At 32.5% G+C, this 22,051-nt stretch overlaps 2 protein-coding genes across 3 annotated transcripts in view; both read left to right on the plus strand.

The window, feature by feature from the left end:
- Window positions 1-10,349, plus strand: part of LOC106471698 — a 45,750-nt gene extending 35,401 nt beyond the window's left edge. For both annotated transcript variants that reach the window (XM_022400312.1, XM_022400313.1), the window contains exon 2: window positions 5,012-10,349. In XM_022400312.1, the coding sequence (XP_022256020.1) occupies window positions 5,276-10,309 (5,034 nt within the window). In that variant the 5' untranslated portion in view covers window positions 5,012-5,275 and the 3' untranslated portion in view covers window positions 10,310-10,349. The remainder of the gene's footprint in view (window positions 1-5,011) is intronic.
- Window positions 10,350-10,449: 100 nt separating this feature from the next.
- Window positions 10,450-17,578, plus strand: LOC106471699. Its single transcript, XM_013932317.2, has one exon. The coding sequence runs from the start codon at window positions 10,467-10,469 to the stop codon at window positions 16,683-16,685; it is 6,219 nt and encodes a 2,072-aa protein (XP_013787771.1). The 5' UTR covers window positions 10,450-10,466; the 3' UTR covers window positions 16,686-17,578.
- Window positions 17,579-22,051: the final 4,473 nt, after the last annotated feature.

Below are 22,051 nucleotides of genomic sequence, written 5' to 3' on the forward strand. Positions count from 1 at the left end.
GTTCGAACTGCCACTGTTGCAGGTTTTCTTGCAACTGCTGTAATCTCTCTTCTTGTTTATTTTGTCGTTCTTCTTGTTTCTTTTCTTTTTCCTCCAACAACTGCTGTAATCTCTCTTCTTGTTTATTTTCTCGTTATTCTTGTTTATTTTCTTGTTCTTCTTGTTTCTTTTGCTGTTCTTGTATTGCTGCCATCAAATCTGCTAAGCTGTAGTTTGATTTGCCGCTTCTCGTTTCTATTTTTTTTTTTCCGTCCCACTCTCTGACACCAATTTGTTACACCTCCATTTGTTAGTTAATTTTCCGTAAATTTCGTTCCGACAAAACTTTAGCGACACAAGTCCTTTCTTAAATAAAACTGGTTTATTCTTTCTGAATACAACTTTGCAATACACTTAATTTCCATAGTCGAGCTATAACAAATGCTATAATTCACAACGAACGCCTCACGTGCTCGACTCAACAATATGTCTCTCTCTCTGCCTGCAGTTCAATTACACATTCATTACATTGTTGCTGTCATGTCTTGACCGTCTTATATATAAAAGAATGCCGAAGTCTAGTAACCTCCCAAGGATTCACGAAGCTTCAAGAATATGACGTGTTACTAGCGTCACGTGACCTCTGCAGTTCAATTACACATTCATTACATTGTTGCTGTCATGTCTTGACCGTCTTATATATAAAAGAATACTGAAGTCTAGTAACCTCCCGAGGATTCACGAAGCTTCAAGAATATGACGTGTTACTAGCGTCACGTGACCTCTGCTGTCGTAACAATTAGCTTTAAAAATGCATCTTCAGTCGTCTATGGATACACCCATCAAGTTACACCATTTTTAAAATTGCAGAATGTGCACAGTTTGGGATTGAAGTGGTAGTTTAAAATGTTATGTAGACATAAGTATATTTGAAGATTTAATTTTGAAATTTTCTAGATGATGTTATAAAGTAGAATATTTTTTCCTCAAGTATAAAGGGAGATCCAACTTCAATGATACTATTTTCAGTCTTAAAATGATGATATTAGTTTGCAGTTTATACACTTCTTTGATGGAACATTGAACATGTGTAGTTTTGGAGTCTGTGAAACTCATGATATAAAACCGTACATGGTTCCTAATTGATTTGATTATAGCAGTTTATATTATTTCATAGCAGTTTTATATGTTGTACTGTAAACTTTACTGTTCTTATGCATTTTTCACTTTTAAGATAGTGGTAATGAGGGCACACTAAACAAGTTAAAGAAATTTATCAGCATCTTGAGAAATCCAATAGTGATATATGTATTTGTATTTAACATTATTCAACATAAGTGTAATTAATGTTAAATTCAAGTTAACATGCAATACTAATAACTTGTATAACTAAACCTAACATTAATGTGATTTTATTGTAATAGAATTAAAGAAATTAAACTTGTTTTTGAATAATGTTCATTTATTTTTGAAGTGTTATTGTATATACAATTCATTTCTGAATTTAAGTTATAACATCTCATTTTATACTTGGTGAGAACAAGGTTTAACATTAAAGTGGATGTGACTCAAATGATTTATCATGTTGTTTTTGTTTAATTGTTACATTCAAAATTTAATTAAACCACTTTATTATCAATTTATTTTAATGTAATTAGCATTATCAAGTACATTATAATTCAAAGTTTTATATTATCTAAGTTTTATTGCTTTATTTCAAAAGAAACCTCTAAAAAATGCTTAAAACTTTAGTTTTATTGTCACATGACATGCTTGCAGTTAAAAATATCTTAACTTTCGTGCCTTCTGTTTCAATAAAACTGTCTACAGTGTATGAGTATATCTAGGCACAAACTTGTGTCTACAGAGCTGGTTTTGTATCACTTGTTTCAAATTCCATCCAGAGAATTTGCAGAACAAAAGCTCTATCTTTCCCTCTCGGACAGTAGCCACACACACCTTCTAAAGCAGAAAGGGAAATTCTAAGCAAGTTCTATATTTTGAAGGACATATTTATAACCAGTAGAAAGAGCTAATTTTAACATTCATTTTAAAACTAGTGTGTATTATTTTTTACAAGCTCATCAAATTGCTAAAGCATTGTTGTGGTTTCATTGTCGCCAACACTCGTTTATTTGATTTCTTGCCTTAAACATATTACTTTAATAGAATTAAGTTGTATTTAGGTTTTACTTTTATATTTTAGTTAATTATGATTTATTTGTGTTTTAAAATTCATAATTGAAAGGTTTAATGACTTTTTTTGGTATAACCCATACTTCACCTTGCTCCATATAAGTAAGCCAGACTATAAACATTTTGCTGGAGGCTAAAATATCTGTGTTGATGATACTGTTATATTGCTCGTGGGCTTTTATTGACTTGTATTGACATGTATTATCAACTGGTTCCAACTGTAGTTTAGAATAGCATGCTTTATAATCAGTGTATTTTACTTTTAACTTACATGCTGATTTCAATTGTAGCTTAGAATACTACACTTCGTAATCTGTGTGTTTTCCTTGTAATTTACCTACTGTAGGCTAGAACACCATTCTTTGTAATTGATCACCTGTTTCTGTACAGAAACCCTGCAAACATAAGACAAACTAAATGTATGTATGCCACTTATACACGTTAACATTAAAACATAAATTTTGAATAAGATAAATATTAATTGGGAGATATAGTATTGTTACACCTCTGTTCGTTAGTTAATTTTCCGTAAAAATTATTTCCGAAGAAACTTTAGCGATACAAGTCCTTTCTTAAATAAAACTGGTTTATTCTTTCTGAATACAACTTTGCAATACACTTAATTTTCACAGTCGCGCTATAACAAATGCTATAATTCACAACAAACGTCTCACGTGCTCGACTCAACAATACGTCTATCTGTCCGCAGTTCAATTACACATTACATTGTTGCCATCAGTTCTTACCGGTTTATATATACAAGACTACTGCATATCTAGTAGCCTCTCAAGACTTCAGGAAGGGACAGGATCCTTCTAGAAGTTCATGACATGTTACTAGCGTCACGTGACCCCCGCTGTCGTAACAGTATATTAATTCACAATGTTCTTTTTTAGACCATAACAGACATCTTTTCTATCATGTGAGAACATGCTGCAATAAGTATTTGAAAAATTTGGTCAAGTGAATATGTGGATTTGTAACCATGTACAAAACTTTAAAATAGTTTTAATACCCTTATAACAAAATTGTTTTTGTTTTTTTTCACATTTTCATAGGTCCAGGTGCTTTTTCAATTTTACTCAGTATCACATAAGGTACAAACATACAAAAACCATTATCTGGATTTCTCTAATCATGTTAAAAGTATTAAATAATACAGAAATGTGTGATTATTGTTAACTCTAGTAATGTATTTTGGATTGCAGAATGAAGGAAGATAAAATACAAGATTTAATAGTATTGTTTTTTATATATATTTTATTGATATACCAGTGAGATATTTTTCTGAAAGGTAATTTTTAGTGTTCATTATTTAAAAGATGTAAATTTTTATGATAACATTAGTAAATACTATAATGACATGTATTTAGGCATCACAAAAGATATATTTTGAGTGCTTACATTTTTGTGACTGATCATCTGGAATGTGTTTGCAAATGTAATATACGATCTTAACTATTTAATTCCTTGTTTCATTAAATGTTTATAGCTTTTCTGTTGTGCACCCAGCTGCAACTAGTATTCTTGGAAGAGTAGATTGTGTTATTTTTCTACTCAATTGTTGGTTATGAATGCTATTTAATTCCTTGTTTCATTAAATGTTTATAGCTTTTCTGTTGTGCACCCAGCTGCAACTAGTATTCTTGGAAGAGTAGATTGTGTTATTTTTCTACTCAATTGTTGGTTATGAATGCAGTATTTGAATTCTTAAGAAATCTGTCATTACAACCTCTTAAAATGATAGACTTGTTTCTTTACAGCTGGATACTAAAGAAAAATGTGTTCAGAAAATTTCTTCATTAAAAATTGAAAGTAATGATAACAAATTGTAAGAAAAGCATGCACTGTTAAAGTTTTAGCTGACATTTGTTCTCATTTCATTAAATCAAAGTTATACCACATTTATCCTTATTTTTGAAAACACCGTACTTAAGTTTATGAAAATGTATCAAAATATGTGTGTTTGATGAATAAGGATTGAGACTGTGATTTATTATATACCCCTTAAATATTTTTTGTGAATGCATATGCATAAGCACACACACCTTGTCCTATATAGTAATGAATATTAAAAGGTTTGAGAGTTCACAAAGGGAAGATAAGTTTTCTGATTCAAAAATACATATGATTTAACACGGAATGTACAAATTACAACTTTTAAAAGGGGCTTAAAAGAAAAGGTTATGTAATAAAAATAATAAAAAACTGATTTACATTTTTATTTATACTAGCAGTGTTAACTGTGTATATTATTTCATTGAACTCTCAATAAACCTGTGGACTTTCTATAGTAAATGGTTTGTGTTAGCCCATATCACTTCTAATGATTTACATTGAACTATTTGTTTGTTTGTTTGAAGTTTGCGCAAAGCTATATGAGGGCTATCTGCACCAGCTGTCCCTAATTTAGTAATGTAAAACTAGAGGGAAGGCAGCTAGTCATAACCACCCACTGCCAACTCTTGGGCTACTCTTTTACCAACGAATAGTGGGATTGACCATCACTTTATAATGCCCCCATGGCTAAAAGGATGAGCATGTTTGGTGTGACGGGGATTCGAACCCGCGACCCTCAGATTGCGAGTCGAGCGCCCTAACCACCCATGCCGGGTCCCACATTGAACTAGTGAAAATAATTTTATTTTCTAAGTGCGTGATATAAAATGTCAGTTTTTGTATAGAAGTAGTTGTATTAGAGCTATTTTAATGAATAATCCATTATTTGTCGCTTTTTAAACGTTTCCACATTCAAAACAAAACGTAGTTTGCCAAATATCATATTTTTTAAGTAAATGATCATGATTTAAAATTAGCTGTATTTTTTTTTTTTCAGCCATGTATTAGCAAGGTTCATTCTTCCAGAAAGCATTTTTGTTTGTCTGAGAAGAGAAAGAAACAATCAACTGCTAGCTACGAGAGACAGAAAATCAATCGTTGACCAGTGAATCAAGAACCATTAATTTAGACATACTCATTTTGGATATTAGTTTTGATTACTACAGTTCATGTGCTTGAAACAACAAAGACGTGACACTTTCAGAAAAACTTGTGACTGCATTTGATCAGTAGTTCCACAACACAGAAAAAGAGAACGAAAATGGATGTTCCTATGGAAGATCATCAAACTGAGAGTGAATCAAAAACTGACATTAAAGAATCTGAAAAATATCAGTGTGATTTAAGTGCAAACCTAGAAATATGTTATAAATGTAATATACCAACTGCAATAGACGAAATTGAGAAAAACTCTAGACATGCAGATAACACTGACTTTAATGTTCCCAGTCATGAAATTCATAAGAAAAATGATTCTCAAGACTTAAATATTGGTAATGAAGAAACAAGTACCAACTGTGCCAGTCAAGAATACATGTGCAAAAACAACAATATTGGTATTGATAAGCCTTACTTTTCTGGTTTTGAACAATCCAGGATCGAGACTGACTTGATGAAAAATTCTACCAGTGTCTCTAATGGAATTGGAAGTAATGGTGATGATCTCAAAGGTATAAAAATTGAAAATGCAAAAAATGTTTTTAAAGACATGACTTGTGGACCTGATATTAGTGGTGAAGCTTTATGTGAAGTTGCAACTAAAGAGAATTTGCTGTTTTTGGTTGAAAAAAACATGCAAAATAAAGCTTCAAAGAGCGAAGTCAAAAGTGAGGAAGAGACTTGCAGTGATTGTCCTGTCAACAACAAAAATATGATGAGAAATCTTCATATTGAAAATGCTCATGTGGACAACGGTATTGTTCATAATCACTTGCCTGGAGAATTAACAAATGAATATAATAAGAAAGAGGCAATTAACCATTATGCAGATTCTAGTGAATTAAAGCAAAATGATGTGTCAGTAAAGAATGTGAATTTTTCAACTGATTGTTCTCATGTGGAAAAAGGTAGGAAGATTGAACTGCCATCTCAAGAAATACAAAAGCCTATAGTGAATTTAGCAGAAGAAAGTGATAAAAATGTAAATAACATTGGTAGTTCCTCAAAAATTCAGCCTTTAACTTCTGCAATAATTCCAGTTTGTCAAAATAGTAGTTACTTAGAAAACAAACAAGAATGTAATTATACATTACAAAAAACGTTCCTTAAACAACCGTCACAGAAAGATAATGTGTTAGTAAGTCCTAAAAAGAATGATCAAAGCAATATTGAAGAAAAAGGCCTATCTACTGACATAAAGTTAAAAGTTAATGAAAATGTCCAGAAGCTAGTTCTAAGACCAGTGTCTGTGATCATAAAGAGATCAGCATACCTGGAGAACTACATTAAGGAAAACAAAATTAATAGCAGTACCAAGAATAATAAAAAAATAGATACTTATATGTTACTCAGTGATAATGAAAAAACATTATCAGTCAACAAGAAAACAAGTTTGGTTGATGAATCACAAGCAGAAAATCAGATTTTGAAGAGAGAAATTACTTATTCTTGTTCTGTGTGTTTCTTCACTACTACTGATGAGGGAAATTTTACACGTCACATAAGAGAACATCCTATCAACATGCTTACATCGTGGTGCAAAGAATGTCACAAAATGTTTAGAAATTTTAAAGGATTACTTCACCACATACATAGTAAATGTTCTGGATCATTTGGTAGAGTGATAAAATGTGGTGTTGCCTCTTGTAGTTTTGAAACCAAAAGCCCACAACAATTCTACCACCACAATAGATTTAAACATAGAGGAGCCTTAAAACTGAACTGCAGTACATGTGATAAGTTTTTCTCAACACCACAATGTTTGGTTCTCCATGTACAAGATGAATGCTTGAAAAATGTTGACAACCAACTTAAAAAAAAATATGAAACCCTGGAATATGTAGAAAAAAAACAAGACTCTGTGTCTAAAGTTATTAATGATTCTCCAGGTAAGTTAAATGTTACTGAGCAAATTTCAGATGAGATTGCAGATCTTGATACAAGTTGTCAAAAAGATACAAAAGGTCCTTTTTCAACTCTTGCAACTGACTCTAAAGATAATCCAGATGATCCTAAATGTCTCTCGGATTCTGATTCAAATAGCATGGGAGATAATGTTAAAGGGCAGACAAGTGAGAAAGAAAAAATAGCTGTGAAATCTTTGAATTCTTCTTCCCTAAAAAGTCGGAATATCATCCACACGTCACATTTACATTCTGAATGTCAATCTAAGTCCATTCCAACCACATTAGTGTTGAGTAAGTCTATAAAAGTTGAACAAACAGGCAATAGTAAGGGTTTTCCTATTATACAACCATCTGCATCAAAGGGTAACTCTCTCTTGAGTAGTGTACCTTCACTAGAAAAAGAACAAGACTTTGTGTCAAAAGATATTAATGATTCTCCAGGTAAGTTAAATGATACTGAGCAAATTTCAGACGAGATTGCAGATTCTGGTACAAATTGTCAAAAAGATACAAAAAGTCCTCCTTTAACTGTTGCAACTGATTCTGAAGATAATCCAGATGATCCTGAATGGATTCCTGAATGTTTCTTAGATTCTGATTCAAGTAGCATGGGAGATAATGTTAAAGGGCAGACAAGTGAGAAAGAAAAAATAGCTGTGAAATCTTTGAATTCTTCTTCTCTAAACAGTCAGAATATCATCCACACGTCACATTTACATTCTGAATGTCAATCTAAGTCCATTCCAACCACATTAGTGTTAAGTAAATCTACAAAAGTTGAACAAACAGGAAGTAGTGAGGATTCTCGTACTTTACAACCCTCTGCATCAAAGGGTAACTCTCTCTTGAGTCATTTACTTACTGTACCTCCATGTACAATGAATCTAGTGGTTCAAAATGGAACTACAAGTAAGCAGTTGCTTCATGTCCGTAGTGTAGCTTCTACATCTACTAGCATCATGAATAGCAATTTGACTAATATTTCAACAACTGTTAAATCTCCTCGGGTTTATCCAGATCATGATGGCCAATATGGTATCAAAAGTGCTGCTGTTTCACAGATGTCAACAGTTCAGAACTTAGTTGTCTTACCCCAATTAAGTAATACAGTTTTACTTCAAGCAAGAACATTTCCTCAACCCGAAAATCTTTTCATCTCCAGTCCTCAGAATTATATTAGTTCTTGTAGTCCGCAACTTGTATTTGTACCAACTTCAAATATCCTTCTGCCAGTTCCCACTTGTTCAATTTCAACAAGTACTAATTTAAAATATAATCTTGTACCCTCAACCACAAACCTTCAGTATCGACAAGTTCATTCAATATCGAAACCTCTATTTACTACAAATAAGCCTAGGAGAAATGTTTTAGACAAGGAAATGACACTTGGTGCTCATTCAAGCACAACTGAGGTAAGTGAAAATTTAAGTAAACGAATTATCTGTGAAAAAAATGAAACCCCCAAAAAACAGTTATGCAATAATTCACCAATTATCACTATAGATGATAATGAAAAAATATCAAGTAAATTGCCATGTCCAGAAGATAAAAGTAATGAGTCAAAGGAGTTAATTATTATTGTGGACAGTGATTCAGAAGACAAGCAGAGTGATGAAAAAATCAGAATATGTAAAGAACAACAGTTAAATCAGAAGACAAGCAACAGTTGCTCTGGAAATGTGATCATGAATAGAGATGATGATTTACAAAGTAATTGTGATTTGATGAAAAGAAATGATGATCCTGAAAACATAAGTGATAAAAACAAAATTCAAAACTCTCCATCTTTGGAAACATGTGAAAATAAAACAAATTTATCCGAAGATTTTGAGCATGGTGATTTGGTGATAGATTTAGACAGTGATTCAAAAGAGAACCATTTTAAGAAAAACTCTCCTCCTGAAGTTCCGTCTCTGGATATGCGGGTTGAAGAAGATAATGAACCTATAGTTTTGAAAACATTGTCCACCGAATTACAAAATCATCCAGTGTCTTCTCATTTAAGTTTATCACTAGATGTCGAAGAAGAAAATTTTGACTACCGTCCTTCTAAGTTATTTATGGATAAATCAAATCTTTCTTCTTCTGCTTTGAATGAAAAAGTAATTAATTTCAGTGATGGAGAAGATTACAAAACTCGTATCTCTGAAAGAACAACTCAGCTGAGAGAAAATGCTGAACATATTGTATCTACTATACTTGGTCTAAATGTTAAACAGTGTGTAAAAGAAATAAGTTCAAACTCAACAGAATCCACAAAAGGAACTAACCATTTGTCAGCAGATAAAACAAGACTGGAATTTAACAGTGAAAAAGGAGTGCAGATGGGAGTGTATGTAAATACAGATTGTAGAGAAAGACCACTAGAAAGAACACATGTGTCTTTGCCTTCTGATAAAGAAACATTTGTTAATACAGTTGCAAAGACACCACAGTCTAATAGCGTTTCTCTGCTGCCCTATCAGAAAACCTATGTTACGGAGACAAAAGCAGAAGGAAGTAAGAGTGTGCATGCTCATTTGGACAGCAGAAGTTTCATTGAATCACCAAAAACATTGGAAAATAAAAATCTTAAAATATCAACAGACTGTAATAACATTTTAACTGGCTCACATTCTAATTGTCAAGTGACAGAAAAAATTGATCTTGACAAGTTGTATAGTTCTGAACAGCCATCAGGGGTGGCTACAGTATGTAGCAGAAGAATTAGCAGCCAAGTTACACCACCAAAGAAAACTGCAGAGAAACTTTCAACTGCAGTGACTGCTGTATCAAGTAGTCCTACAACTCAGTTTATGAATCCTAAGTTTCCATGTGTAAAAAATTCATCAATTCTACAAAAAAATAATTTACTTCCAAGATTTTCTCCAAACCAAAAATTAACCATTGAAAAGGCTATTAATCAAAATGAAGTATGTGCAAAATATCCTACTTTAAATCAGCCTTCATACATTTTGCCAAAAATGCCCAAGGTTGATTCTAATTTTCCAACATTTTTAATATCTTCTTCACAAGCACCTGGCAACCATAACACAAATGGTAATAATATTTTAACTGGCTTACATTCTCAACTTAAGTTGCTTAGTTCCAAACAACCATCACAGGTTACCACAGTATGTAGCAGAAGAGTTAGCAGTCAAATTACATCACCACAGAAAACTGCAGAGAAAGTTTCACCTGCAATAACTGCTGTATCAGGTAGTTCCAGCAACTCTGTTTTTGAATCCTAAGTTTCCATGTGTAAAAAATTCATCAACTGGTCAAAAGAAAATTGTACTTCCAGGATTTTCTTCATGTCAAAAATCAAAAGTAAAAAAGGTTTTTAATCAGAATGAAGTACCTGCAACAAGTTCTATTGTAACTCAAAATGCATATATTGCACCAAAAATGCCCAAGGTTAATGTTAGTTTTCCAACATTTTTAATTTCTACACAAGTACCTGGCAAGCAACACACAAACAGTAATAACATTTCAACTGGCTTACATTCCACTAATCAGGTGACAGAAAAAAGTGAACTTTCTCAACTTGACAAGTTGCTTAGTTCCAAACAACCATCACAGGTTACCACAGTATGTAGCAGAAGGGTTAGCAACCAAATTATATCACCACAGAAAACTGCAGAGAAAGTTTCACCCGCAATAACTGCTGTATCAGGTAGTTCAGCAACTCTGTTTTTGAATCCTAAGTTTCCATGTGTAAAAATGTCATCAACTGGTCAAAAAAAAATTGTACTTCCAGAATTTTCTTCCTGCCAAAAATCAAAAGTAAAAAAGGTTTTTAATCAGAATGAAGTACCTGCAACAAGTTCTATTGCAACTCAAACTGCAAATGTTGCACCAAAAATACCAAAGGTTGATACTAGTTTTCCAACACTTTTAACACCTTCTTCACAGGTACCTGGCAAGCATCATACTGCATTGTGTCATAAACCATTGAAGAACAGTACTAGTGATTCAGTTCTTATACAAAATAGAAAAAGTATAGCTTCACGTCGTGAAATTCCGATAGCACCATGTCTACCTGCAACATCTCATGTTGGTCAGGTAGGAAATAGTCATGCATATGCTGACACAAGTTCTAAACATGTAACCAAGGTGATTGGTGATAAACATAAGCATTGGGAGAAATTTCTTTATTCGCTTAAACCAGCAGAAACAATTTATGAAATTTTAAAAGAAGAAAACAATGTTAAGTTTTTTAAATGCACAAATAGAAAATGTGTTTTTACAACTGATAACTCAACACAATATGAAGAACATCTAAAAATTCACAAGGACAAGATTTTGCCCTGTCCATATTGTTTTATAACTTTTAAAGCCACAAAGCTTACTGAGCATGTACTTAAGAAGCACTGGAAACTTCGCTATCAGTGTAATTACTGTTGGTATCGTGGGTGGGGAAAAGCACATGTAAGAACACATACCAGGAAAGCTCATCCAGAAAAGCCTTTAAAAATGTTGACTGGTGTTGTACTAGAGGGAGAAGATTCAGATGAAGACACACCTGATTACTCGGAAGTTACAAAACCTTACTTTTGTGCTCTTGGAACATGTGGATTTTCCACATTTGATCCGTCAGAGTTCAAAAAGCACTACAATACAACACACAAGACAGTTTCTATATTTCCATGTTACTACTGTAAAACTGAAGTGATATCCTTTGAAAGACTGTTAAAGCATTTGAAGTTTCATGGAATAAACAATTTTCAATGTACATTTTGTCTACATGGTACAGAAACTCAAGAAGAGATTCTAGATCATATGACATCTACACATCCTGATAAGCCTCTTCAGCTTTACGTGAGAGGTTCCATGATTTCTTCTGAAAAAAATACTTCTGTCCTTCCAACTTCCACTAATTCTTCTAAAGAACTAACTGTACCTGAATGTACAAGTATCCAACCTCAACTAGAACATTCCAATAAAAATTCTGAATTAGGATCACCCAGCAACTCTCACTTTCCTCTGCCTCATAGTAAAAATGAAGATATACATAAACGTGATTTTGTAATTCATGATCCCATATCACAAAGGAAAAAAGAAAAAAGTGCACTCCTTAAAAATATAACAACTGGCAATATGTTGGCCCACAACAAACATCTCCCAGTCTCGGAAACTGTCTCTCTGTCTGAAGTACAAATGAAGCAAAGCAATCCAGATAAACTGTTTTCTGATGAATTTCTTACAAATAAAGGTTTGAAAGAGGTTAAATTAACACCTTGTTCTTCATCTGAGAGTATCTTAAATGTCTTGAAGACTTCTAAGGGTCTTATGAATTGTTCTGAATGTAATGAGGAAGAAAGAGAAAAAAACCTCAATATAAAATCAATAGACAATGAATTTCAGAACTTAGAAAAGAAATCATTAACCTTTCAAAAAGAAAAGACAACTATGTTAGAAGAAGAATATGACAGACCTATGTTTCCAAAAGAGGGAAGAGAGAAAACAGAAAACAAAATGAACATTTTAAGAGAACCTAGAAAAATACAGCAATATCCTTCAAGGTCTTTAAATAATCAGGAAACTGTAAGTAATTCAGAAACATTTGATATAAAACCTCTTAAATCTTTGGCTGAAGAAGAAAGAGATACAACAGAACAGAAGCAAAACCAAAGTTATAAACTAAACCTTCATTCATGGTCACTAGATAGTTACAAAACCCTAAAACCATTTGGTAACATGGTTAGCACAGAAGTAGCATCTAAAAATGATGGAAAAGTGTTAGATTATCCATATAGGGAACAAGAAATTTTGCCAGATGATAATTTTTCAGGTAATAATGATAACAACAAAATATATATGTCTAGTTCAAGTATTCCACCTGAAAAAGGTGGAGAAACCACACTTGATGAATCTATAAATGTTGACTATAGTGATAGATGTAAAGATGAAAGTTCCATCTACCAACAACATGAAACATGTGATAAGTATGTTACTGAAAGTCATGGGAATATTATTAAACCAAAACATTCTGAGAACACTGTGTATGTGTGTACTCTATGCTCAGTCAAAATGTATAAACATAAGAGTATTGCACATCACCTTGAAACTGTTCATTGCACACATTATCGCAAATGTGAATACTGCAGTCTATCCGGGACTAGTTTAGTGACTTTAATCAAACACAGCCTTAAGTGCCACAAAGACAAAAACCCAAAAATTGTACTACTGTATCAAAAGATAAAACAAGAAAAAAGCAATGATTTGTTTGAAAAGGAAATAAAACCACCTGCTGATGCCACAAATAAAGGGGTGGTATCAAGTGAGGAGAAAATGGAAAGAGAACTGCCTGAAGTAAATGCAGAGAGAAGTGTTTGTGACAACTATAGTCATGCTTTAAAAAGAAAATTGGAAAGGCAAGATTTTAATTCTACACATGTTTCTAAAAATGCTAAGTCTGCAACTGAAGATAGCGAGTTCCAAAACATTGAATTAGGCAAGTTAGAAAAAGAAAATGAACAGCAATGCTATGAGACAAATATTTCTGAAAATGAAAGTAATATGACTATAAAGAGCAATTTTCAGAAAACATATCAAGAAGATGATGATGTCAGTGATGTAGGTAAGTTATTCTTTGCTGATAATACTTTATTTGAGGATCAACATCAAGATTTGTTTACTTGTCCTTTCTGTAATTATGTCAAGACATCTTTCTGTGTCCAAAAACTTCATATGTTTCAAGAACTAAACTACAGTAGACTGTTGTGCCTAGTATGTGGTATGCAGTGCTTCAACATTAAAGAAATAGAAGATCACTTTCAAAAACATCATCCTGATGAGAAACTTTCTTATCAACAAAAGTGTGATATTAATACTGAAAGGTTAGTTGAACTGTTTCTTATAAGCCAGAAAAAAATAGGAGAAAGTAAAGTCTTACCCTTAAGTCTTAAACAAACATTAATATCGTTAAAACAATGTTTTGAAAATTGCCATCATGAAAAGAAGCAAAAGTTACTACTATCATGTGAAAAGGCAATTGCAGCTTTGGAGGAAAGTCACTCTTTAAATGATGAAGTAAAAACAGAATTTCTATTTGATGAAAATGGAGGAGAAAAGTTGCCTAAAGTTGAGATTATGGAAGAAAGGACAGAAGAAATAAGTGATTTATGTTCATCTGTCTCTAAAGCTGATGCAACTGCTCCTAAAAGATTAGTTGATCCAATTACAAGCCAGTTTTCTTCTATTGCTAATCAAAAAGTGTTTTCAAACTCAGATTTAGATAAGTTTAAAAAAGAAAGTGTTCATCCAGTTGCTAAAAACAATTTTGAAAATAAAGATAAAAGTTCTTCAGTAAAAAGTGTTCAAAATATATCTGAAAATCTCTCAACTTTCAACACTGAGTGTAGTAGAACAAATGAAACTAAGCAAAGTGTTAACAGTGCAGGAAGAACTTTATCTATGCTGAAAAAGGCTCAAACAAAAAAATTTAAAGCAAAAGTTATTCTATTCACTTGCCCTTTCTGTGAGTATACCCAAACATCTTACCACTACCAGAAGCTTCACATATATCGAGAATTGAAGTATCGTAAGATGTTGTGCTTGGTTTGTAGAATGAAGTGCTTCAATATGAAGGAACTTAAAACTCATTTTCATAAACACCATCCTGACCATAAACTTCATTTTGAGCGACTATGTGATATTAATACTGAACAGTGGGTTGAAAATTTATTGAGAAACCAAAGCTTGTCCCAAAAACCTAACAACAGATTAAAATCTCAACTCACAAAAAGGATACAAGAATACAAATATGTTTGTGTTGTCTGTGGTGCTAAGCAACGTGGTACAACTGACTTACAAAGACATTTATTTCGTCACAAACAATATCGTCCTGTTAAATGCTGCCACTGTAATAAAAGATTCATATGTTCTACTGATGCTAAGCGGCATTCTGCGAAGCTTCATCCAGGTCAAGAACCACACTGTACAATAACCAGAATTGACAGCATTGAAGATTGGGTGAATGAAATCATTGGCAGTCAACAATCTTGTAATCAGCATGAAAATGAAGTAGAATGTGCAACGAATCTTGAAAAAAGAAATTCGGAGGGTGATGATGTTTTGGTTAAAAAGAGTATGCGAGTGAAAAATAATGTTTTTGCTTGTCAGTGGGAAAATTGTAAGTTTGTTACAGATGATAAAAAAAAGTTAAATTACCATCTGATGATTCATTTCTCCAAATCAAAATTTCCTTGCCTGTATTGTCGAGTATCTTTTAATTCAGAAGCAAAATTAAAAAGTCACTGTGAAATCAACCACTCTAAGAAATCATTAATATTCACCACTATAAACACTAAAAGCTCTATCAAAAAGAATAACATTAAACCTAAAAAATGTTTTAATAAATTTACTTGCCATTATTGTGGTCGCAGTGTTTACTCTAAGAAAGGCCTTAGAACTCATATTCTGTGGAAACATCGGAAAGAATTTGAGCAAGATGAGAATGCTGTTAGAGAAACAAATTATGATATTGCTGTAACTTCTCATTCACAGACATTTTCTCAGGAGGAGCCATTTGAGTGTGAATGGTGTGGGATTAGGCTTATTAAACTTCAAGAGATTTTGGAGCATATGAAGTCACACGATGATAAAATATCAAGATCCACAGTTTTGTCCACTCCTGTGAGTAATGTTTCTAGTGGCAACAATCAGAATTCAAGTAATCGTGCAGATGTAGAAGGTGTTGTTAAAGAAACTAATTCTCCCAAACTCTCTCTTTTTGACCAGGTTCAACATGAAATCCCTGGAATAAGCTATAGTGATATAAATCTGTTATCTGATGAGTTGCCTATAAAAAATATTGTTCTTAAAAGTGTAACGAGATGTGCGTATTGTAGAAAAAATGTGCCTTCTGATACCATCAAACAGCATTGTAGGAAGCAACACCCAAATTTGCCTGTTAAAATAATCAAGCATCGTCCAAAAGCAACCCCTGGATCTTCCAAATTTTTTAGAAATTCAAATGAGAATAGAACCATTGAAAACCTGAAAATAGAAAATAAAAAGATATTACTGAGCAATTCTGGTGAACATCTTTATCTGTGTGATAAAGAACCATACAGATGTGAATACTGTCCAGCTCAGTTTAGTTCTGTTAGAAATTTACATAAACATTGGCAGCAAAAACATCAAACAAAGTCAATGAATCATTCATCAAAAATTGTTCCACATGGTTTGACACAAGAACAAAGCACCATGTACAGTTCAGTTAGTAATATTCCAGAAAAGTTGCAGATAAAAAATTCAGCAAGAAAGTCATTTATACATCTTGTTGACTCCCAGCTGCAGAAAAATGCTCTGAATAGAATATCTGTAGGTCAACAAAGTAATGCTGTAGATAATGTTCATCCTAACATTTCTGAGTCCACTTCTTGTACAAAGAGAAGACTTTCACATGGAAGTGATAAATTTACATGTGACAGTTTATCAGAGTTTGGATTTTCTGTTTATGGAAAGAAACAAAAGCTTGATACCTCAAATATTAAAGTGAATATCCCATCATTAGGAGCCAAAATTCCTTATCAGTCAGTTTTACATTTATGCAACTTACAACCACGTGTTATATTGACAGACTTAAAATCTCAACTTTTTAACTTGGGAGTGTTTTAATAGTAGTTCTGTGATTCTGCTACATCCAAGTAGATAAAGAGCTTTAGTTTTTTTCTATTTACTTTGAGTATTTATCAGGGATTATATATTTTCTAGTGATCAGTTTAAAGCATTAATTAACACAGTGTGGTTACTTTGTTACATTGGTTAAAATAAAAATGTTATTTTATGAAATACTTGTTTGGTTAAAGAGTATATATGTTCAGGTATTAGAGTAAATAGTACATTAAGATACTGCTTTTCAAGATTTGTATATAATATTACATTGTAAAATGTTTTCAGTTGTACTGACCAGTAGTTGATGAAGTGCACTATATGCTGTCCTTTTGTCAGCTAAGTGATCAAAATATGTTTATTTATTTATGTACCTTTTTTTTCTATCGTTTTATTAGTATATATACTTCATTGTGTACAAAATGATTTTGCTAAAAAGATACTTAAAAACTGAAATAGCCAATGATTGAAGAAAGTTATATGCAATGTAAACTTTTAGTAAGTTGACTGCTATAGGCTGCAGCCATTGAGAACTCATAATTTGAGTGATGGAAGCTTTAGCTAGTGCATACCAAAAGGAAGTTGGTAGATGAATGTCTTGCCAATAAGTACTCAAGGTATATAGAATGGTACGATTTTAACTAATATTATTTTCGCTGGTTTGATACTGTTAATACAAAAACTAAATTGTATCTCAAAGCTAATTCAACTTATTCATAGTATTGTACATCAGTTGTAATCTAAGTTTTAACTATTGTTTGTTATTTGAAATCAGCATCATACCTGTTGTTTAAAAAGATCTTTTTCTCTTTGTGTCCATGTTAATTATCTTCAAGCTTCTAAATTTTATCAAATGTTTAGTGGCTTGTATAGCTTAAAAATGACCAGCATCCAACACATAGAAAGTAAAATAGTGCCTAGTTATACAGTTGAAGATCTCTATCAAGCAACAAATGTATAATAACTATATTTTCCTAGGATAGAAAAAAAAGTAAATTCCCAAACAGGTGAACAACAATGTACATCTTAAATTTTACTCTGGCTGTTTTCAAAAGTGATACTTATGGTATTTAGTAAAACTACTTTGTTTTAATATGGACTTCTGTGGTAATTTGGATATAAATAAGATTAGATACTTCCTGAATTTGTTTCAATTTCTCCTTAAATTTTTATCATACAAACTTTGCATATTACAGTTACATGTAGGCTACAAATTCTGAAGATGATTAAAAATAATTCACTGAATATAAGATTTTTGTTTATTTAATTTCAGTGAGAAGCATAATAAACACTATGTTTCTAGGTAGATGTTAAAAATTCGTATATATTTCAATTTTTATTACATTGTATTTAAACTTTTGTGCAATGACAGTAAAGGTGTTTTGTGGAAAAATTGTGTATGCAATAAGATTGTGTGATTTGTTTTTTTCTATCTGCTCTAGGACTAGTTTTACCTTCTAAGAAATGGGTAGTATTTTACAGACTGGGTTTTTAATACCATAAACTAAGTTGCAAGTGAAAATTAAAAACAAGAATACATATATTTTTCCAAGTCAATTAAGGGAGGGAGAATCAATCTCCGTTTTCAGTATATTACAAGAACTCTTGAATTTTAACTTTGCAAAAAATCTCTGAATCTGCTAGTTTCAACTTTGTACTGTGCAAATGGAGATGTTGTGTGTGAGGGGGATAATAAAAGTTTGATTACTTGCATTCTTTGCAATTCATAAATGATTTCACTATAATTTGATTCCAACAAAGTTTGCTCAACACTAGGTTTATTCATTTTGTTACATCTTTATGTAGAAAACATCCCTCTAAGAAATTTTCTTCACTTGGTTATGGATTGAAAATACTGTCTGGGAACCATCATATAACTGAGATAAAGAGGAACCACACTTTTTGTGCTTGATTTCATTTCAAAATCATAGAGGAAGTACAAGTTATTGTGTATATTCTTAAATATTATTTGAAGTTCAAAGCCCAATTTGTGGTAAAATTTGAAAATAAAAAAAAATTTAAAATTCCTTTTAGGAATTTTTTGTCAAAATTTCAATCAGTCACTTCTAGTTCCTGATGAATATTGTTTGACAAAAGCTTAACCATGCAATTTGTTTCCATTGCAGTAATTTATTTTGTTGTATTTTGAGAAAGGATACTACTTAGTCATCTTTTGCTTGAATAAGTATTTTCAAATGTAATATCACTACTTTAGATACTTGGTGTATATCAACTTTAGGTATCTCTGGGAGAAGGAATAACTGTTTTTTTTTGTAGAAAGTTTTAAGAGCATTTTGGTAAATGTACACTTCAAATGCATTTCAAAACTTATTTGTTAGGGCATTATTTGTTTTATTTTTTAGGATGTTAGTTTTTCATAATTTTGAATATATTTATTGGATAATCATAACTAAAAGTAGTTTTGAATTTTCAACAATTTGCTGTGGTTACAACTTCGTGATTTTGTGGTATTCCAAGATGCACTTGGGCAAAAGATAGTAGAATTTCAAGAGATGTGGAGGAAATATATTCACAGCTTGAATGAGAAACTTTACCAAAAAAACGTGACAACTGTTGCAATTTGAAACTATATACAAATTAGACTTTTAGAGAAAAATCACCTTTAAAAACAATGTTAGTAATTTATTTACTTGGCGACGTTTCGAGCAAACGCTCTTTTTCAAGCCAGAAACAAGCTTATCGGTTAATGGCAATTATAGAAACGCTTTGAAATGAAACAATACACGAAAACAGATTGTAACGCAAGATAGGACTACGGGAATTAAACAATATAATAAAACTGGTGATTAAAAAACAGTATTAAAGATTACAAGAAATATAAAACAACTTTACATAGCAAAGACAGAAATAACTTAAACATTTTAAGATAATAAAATAATGGTATTTAAAAAATTATGAAAAGCTGAACCGTTAGTTAATACCCAAAGGACTTAAACATCCCAATTTAAAACTTACTTCTTTTTCGATTAAGGTTCTTTTTTTGGTGTTGGAGGAGACATGATGTAAGGCAAGTAGTTTAAAGTGTTCAAGAGAATGATTAGCTTTGTTGAAATGCTGAGTTACAGGTTTATCTTGATCTTTAATCAAGATGCTACCTAAGTGTTCTCGTGTACGTTCAGCAAGCATTCAGCTGGTTTCTCCTTCGTAGATTTGGTTACAGTTGTTACAAGTAATACAATAAACTAAACATTTAGATGTACAGGTGAAATGGCTATTCACATAGTATGTCGATTTAGGGCCTCTGACAGATTTTCTATGATCAATGTAAAGACAAGTATTGCATCTGCTCCTCTGACAACTGTACATAACAATTTGAGTAGCAGATGATAGTTGTATGTTGTTCGGGAGTTTACCGTTGACGAGTAAATCTCTAATGCTAGTGTCTTCTTTATAAGAAATTACAGGTTGGTTAGGAAACGTGACCGATGGTATTGTTCGTGTTATGATGTGGACATTGTCAAACAATATACGTGTTATTTATGTGTCAAATGGGTGAAGCGTAAAGGGAGTGATGAATAGTGGAAGTAGGAGTGCGTTGGTTGAAGTGAAGTTGGACACCTGTAGTTGGAAGTTTTGAATTGTCTACGGTGTTGGTGTTATAATTACTGATATGATTTAAGCTAAGCAAATTCTGTAAAGCTAAATTTGGACGTTTATTATTAGAATGTAGATTATCTATATTGTGATTAAGAAGAGAAGTAGGATAGCCACATTTTTCGAAAAAGTGGAACATGTTGATAGATTTGCTATTATAATCTTGGTAGTTACTGCAGAGCTTACGCAATCTGGTGAGTTTTGATTTGGGAATGTGTCTCTTGACGTATTGGGGATGACTGGAGTAAAAATGTAAGTAACCATGTGTATCCGTCGGTTTATAATGTACAGACGTCGCGAGATTGCCATCATCGGTCACGGAAATATTTTGTCAAGAAATGAGATGGTTTGGTGAGAAACAGAAGACGTATATTGGAGTGATGGGTGATAGTATTGAACGAACTAAACAAAGAGATCGAGTTCATCATTATTGCATGTAGCTGTACCGAAAACATCATCAATACCTGTGTATTTCCGAAATATGCAATCTTCAATGTAACCAACAAAGAGGTTAGCGTAAGAGGGGCCCATGGCTACATTTTTCACTTGTTTATAAAATTTGGTGCAAAAAAAGGCATTTAACGATAAAACTAATTCAGCTAATCTAATCAGAATTTCAGTAGGTGGGCTTAGGGTATCCCTTCTGTCAAGGCAGTGTTTTAAGGCTTTGAGTCAATCTCTCATGTGGAATGGGGGTATACAACGACGTTATGTCAAGTGTGAATAAGATAATGTAATCTGATTTTGACTTAAAATTCGTAATTTTTTATAAGGTGTTATTGGTGTCTTGAATGTAAGTAGGGAGTTGATGAACTAAGGGGGTTAGGATGGAACCAAGGTAATTAGAGACAAGTTCAGTAGGATAGCTGCATGTTGAAACTATGGGTCTGTCAGGATAGTCTGGTTTATGTATCTTAGGTAGAATATAGAAAGCCTAGGATATTTAACAATTGAAATATTAACTTCTAATGGAAGTTCGTTGTTGTTTATCATTAGTTCTATAGTGGAACAGACAGTCTGTTGATATTCATCAAGAGGGTCGTTATCACAGATAGCATAGGACGATCGGTCTGATAGTTGTCCGTGAGCTTCCTGAAGATAGTTTTTCTTCCAAACAACTACTGCTTCTCCTTTGTCAGCTTGTTTAATTACAATGTCGTCGTGGGAACGCAAGTTATGTAAAGCTGTTTCTTCATTTTTAGTGAGGTTTCTAATAGATGTCGCAGTTGTGAAATCCAGTTTGTAAATTTTCTTTCAAAATTTCTCTACCTAGTAACCAAAAGGAAGAAATTTCCCAGGTGAGGGAATCCACATGTTGGTTTGTTTCTGTACTGAGAAAGAAATGACTAACTGTTGTTGGTAGGTGTTTCCTGTCTTGATAGAGCTGTAGTTGAAGTGTAGAAATGCACTTGGCTTGAAGACGTAAATGGCGAAAAAAATGTTTGACATGGTGTTTTGTATTGAACTTATTTACATGTTTCTTAATGTGGACAAAATTTAGGCCTTTCTTTAGAATAGCGATCTCACTTTCCGTTAGGTGTAGATCCTGGGATATTTTGACAACAGAAGTAATTGGTGTGTTCGCTGTTAGATCGTCATGGCTATTGTATTGCGATAATCTTATGTTTGGGGGAAGATAAGAATCTCGCATCTTATACACAGAGTTAAGATTTGCGAGTTTCTTGAATTTTAAATTCCTCATTCAGTTGTAATATGGAAAATTCAATTCGCGAACTTTATCATGAACGTTATGTGCA

This window comes from Limulus polyphemus, unplaced genomic scaffold, assembly GCF_000517525.1.
Source record: "Limulus polyphemus unplaced genomic scaffold, Limulus_polyphemus-2.1.2 Scaffold4799, whole genome shotgun sequence".
NCBI classification, from domain to species: Eukaryota; Metazoa; Arthropoda; class Merostomata; order Xiphosura; family Limulidae; genus Limulus; species Limulus polyphemus.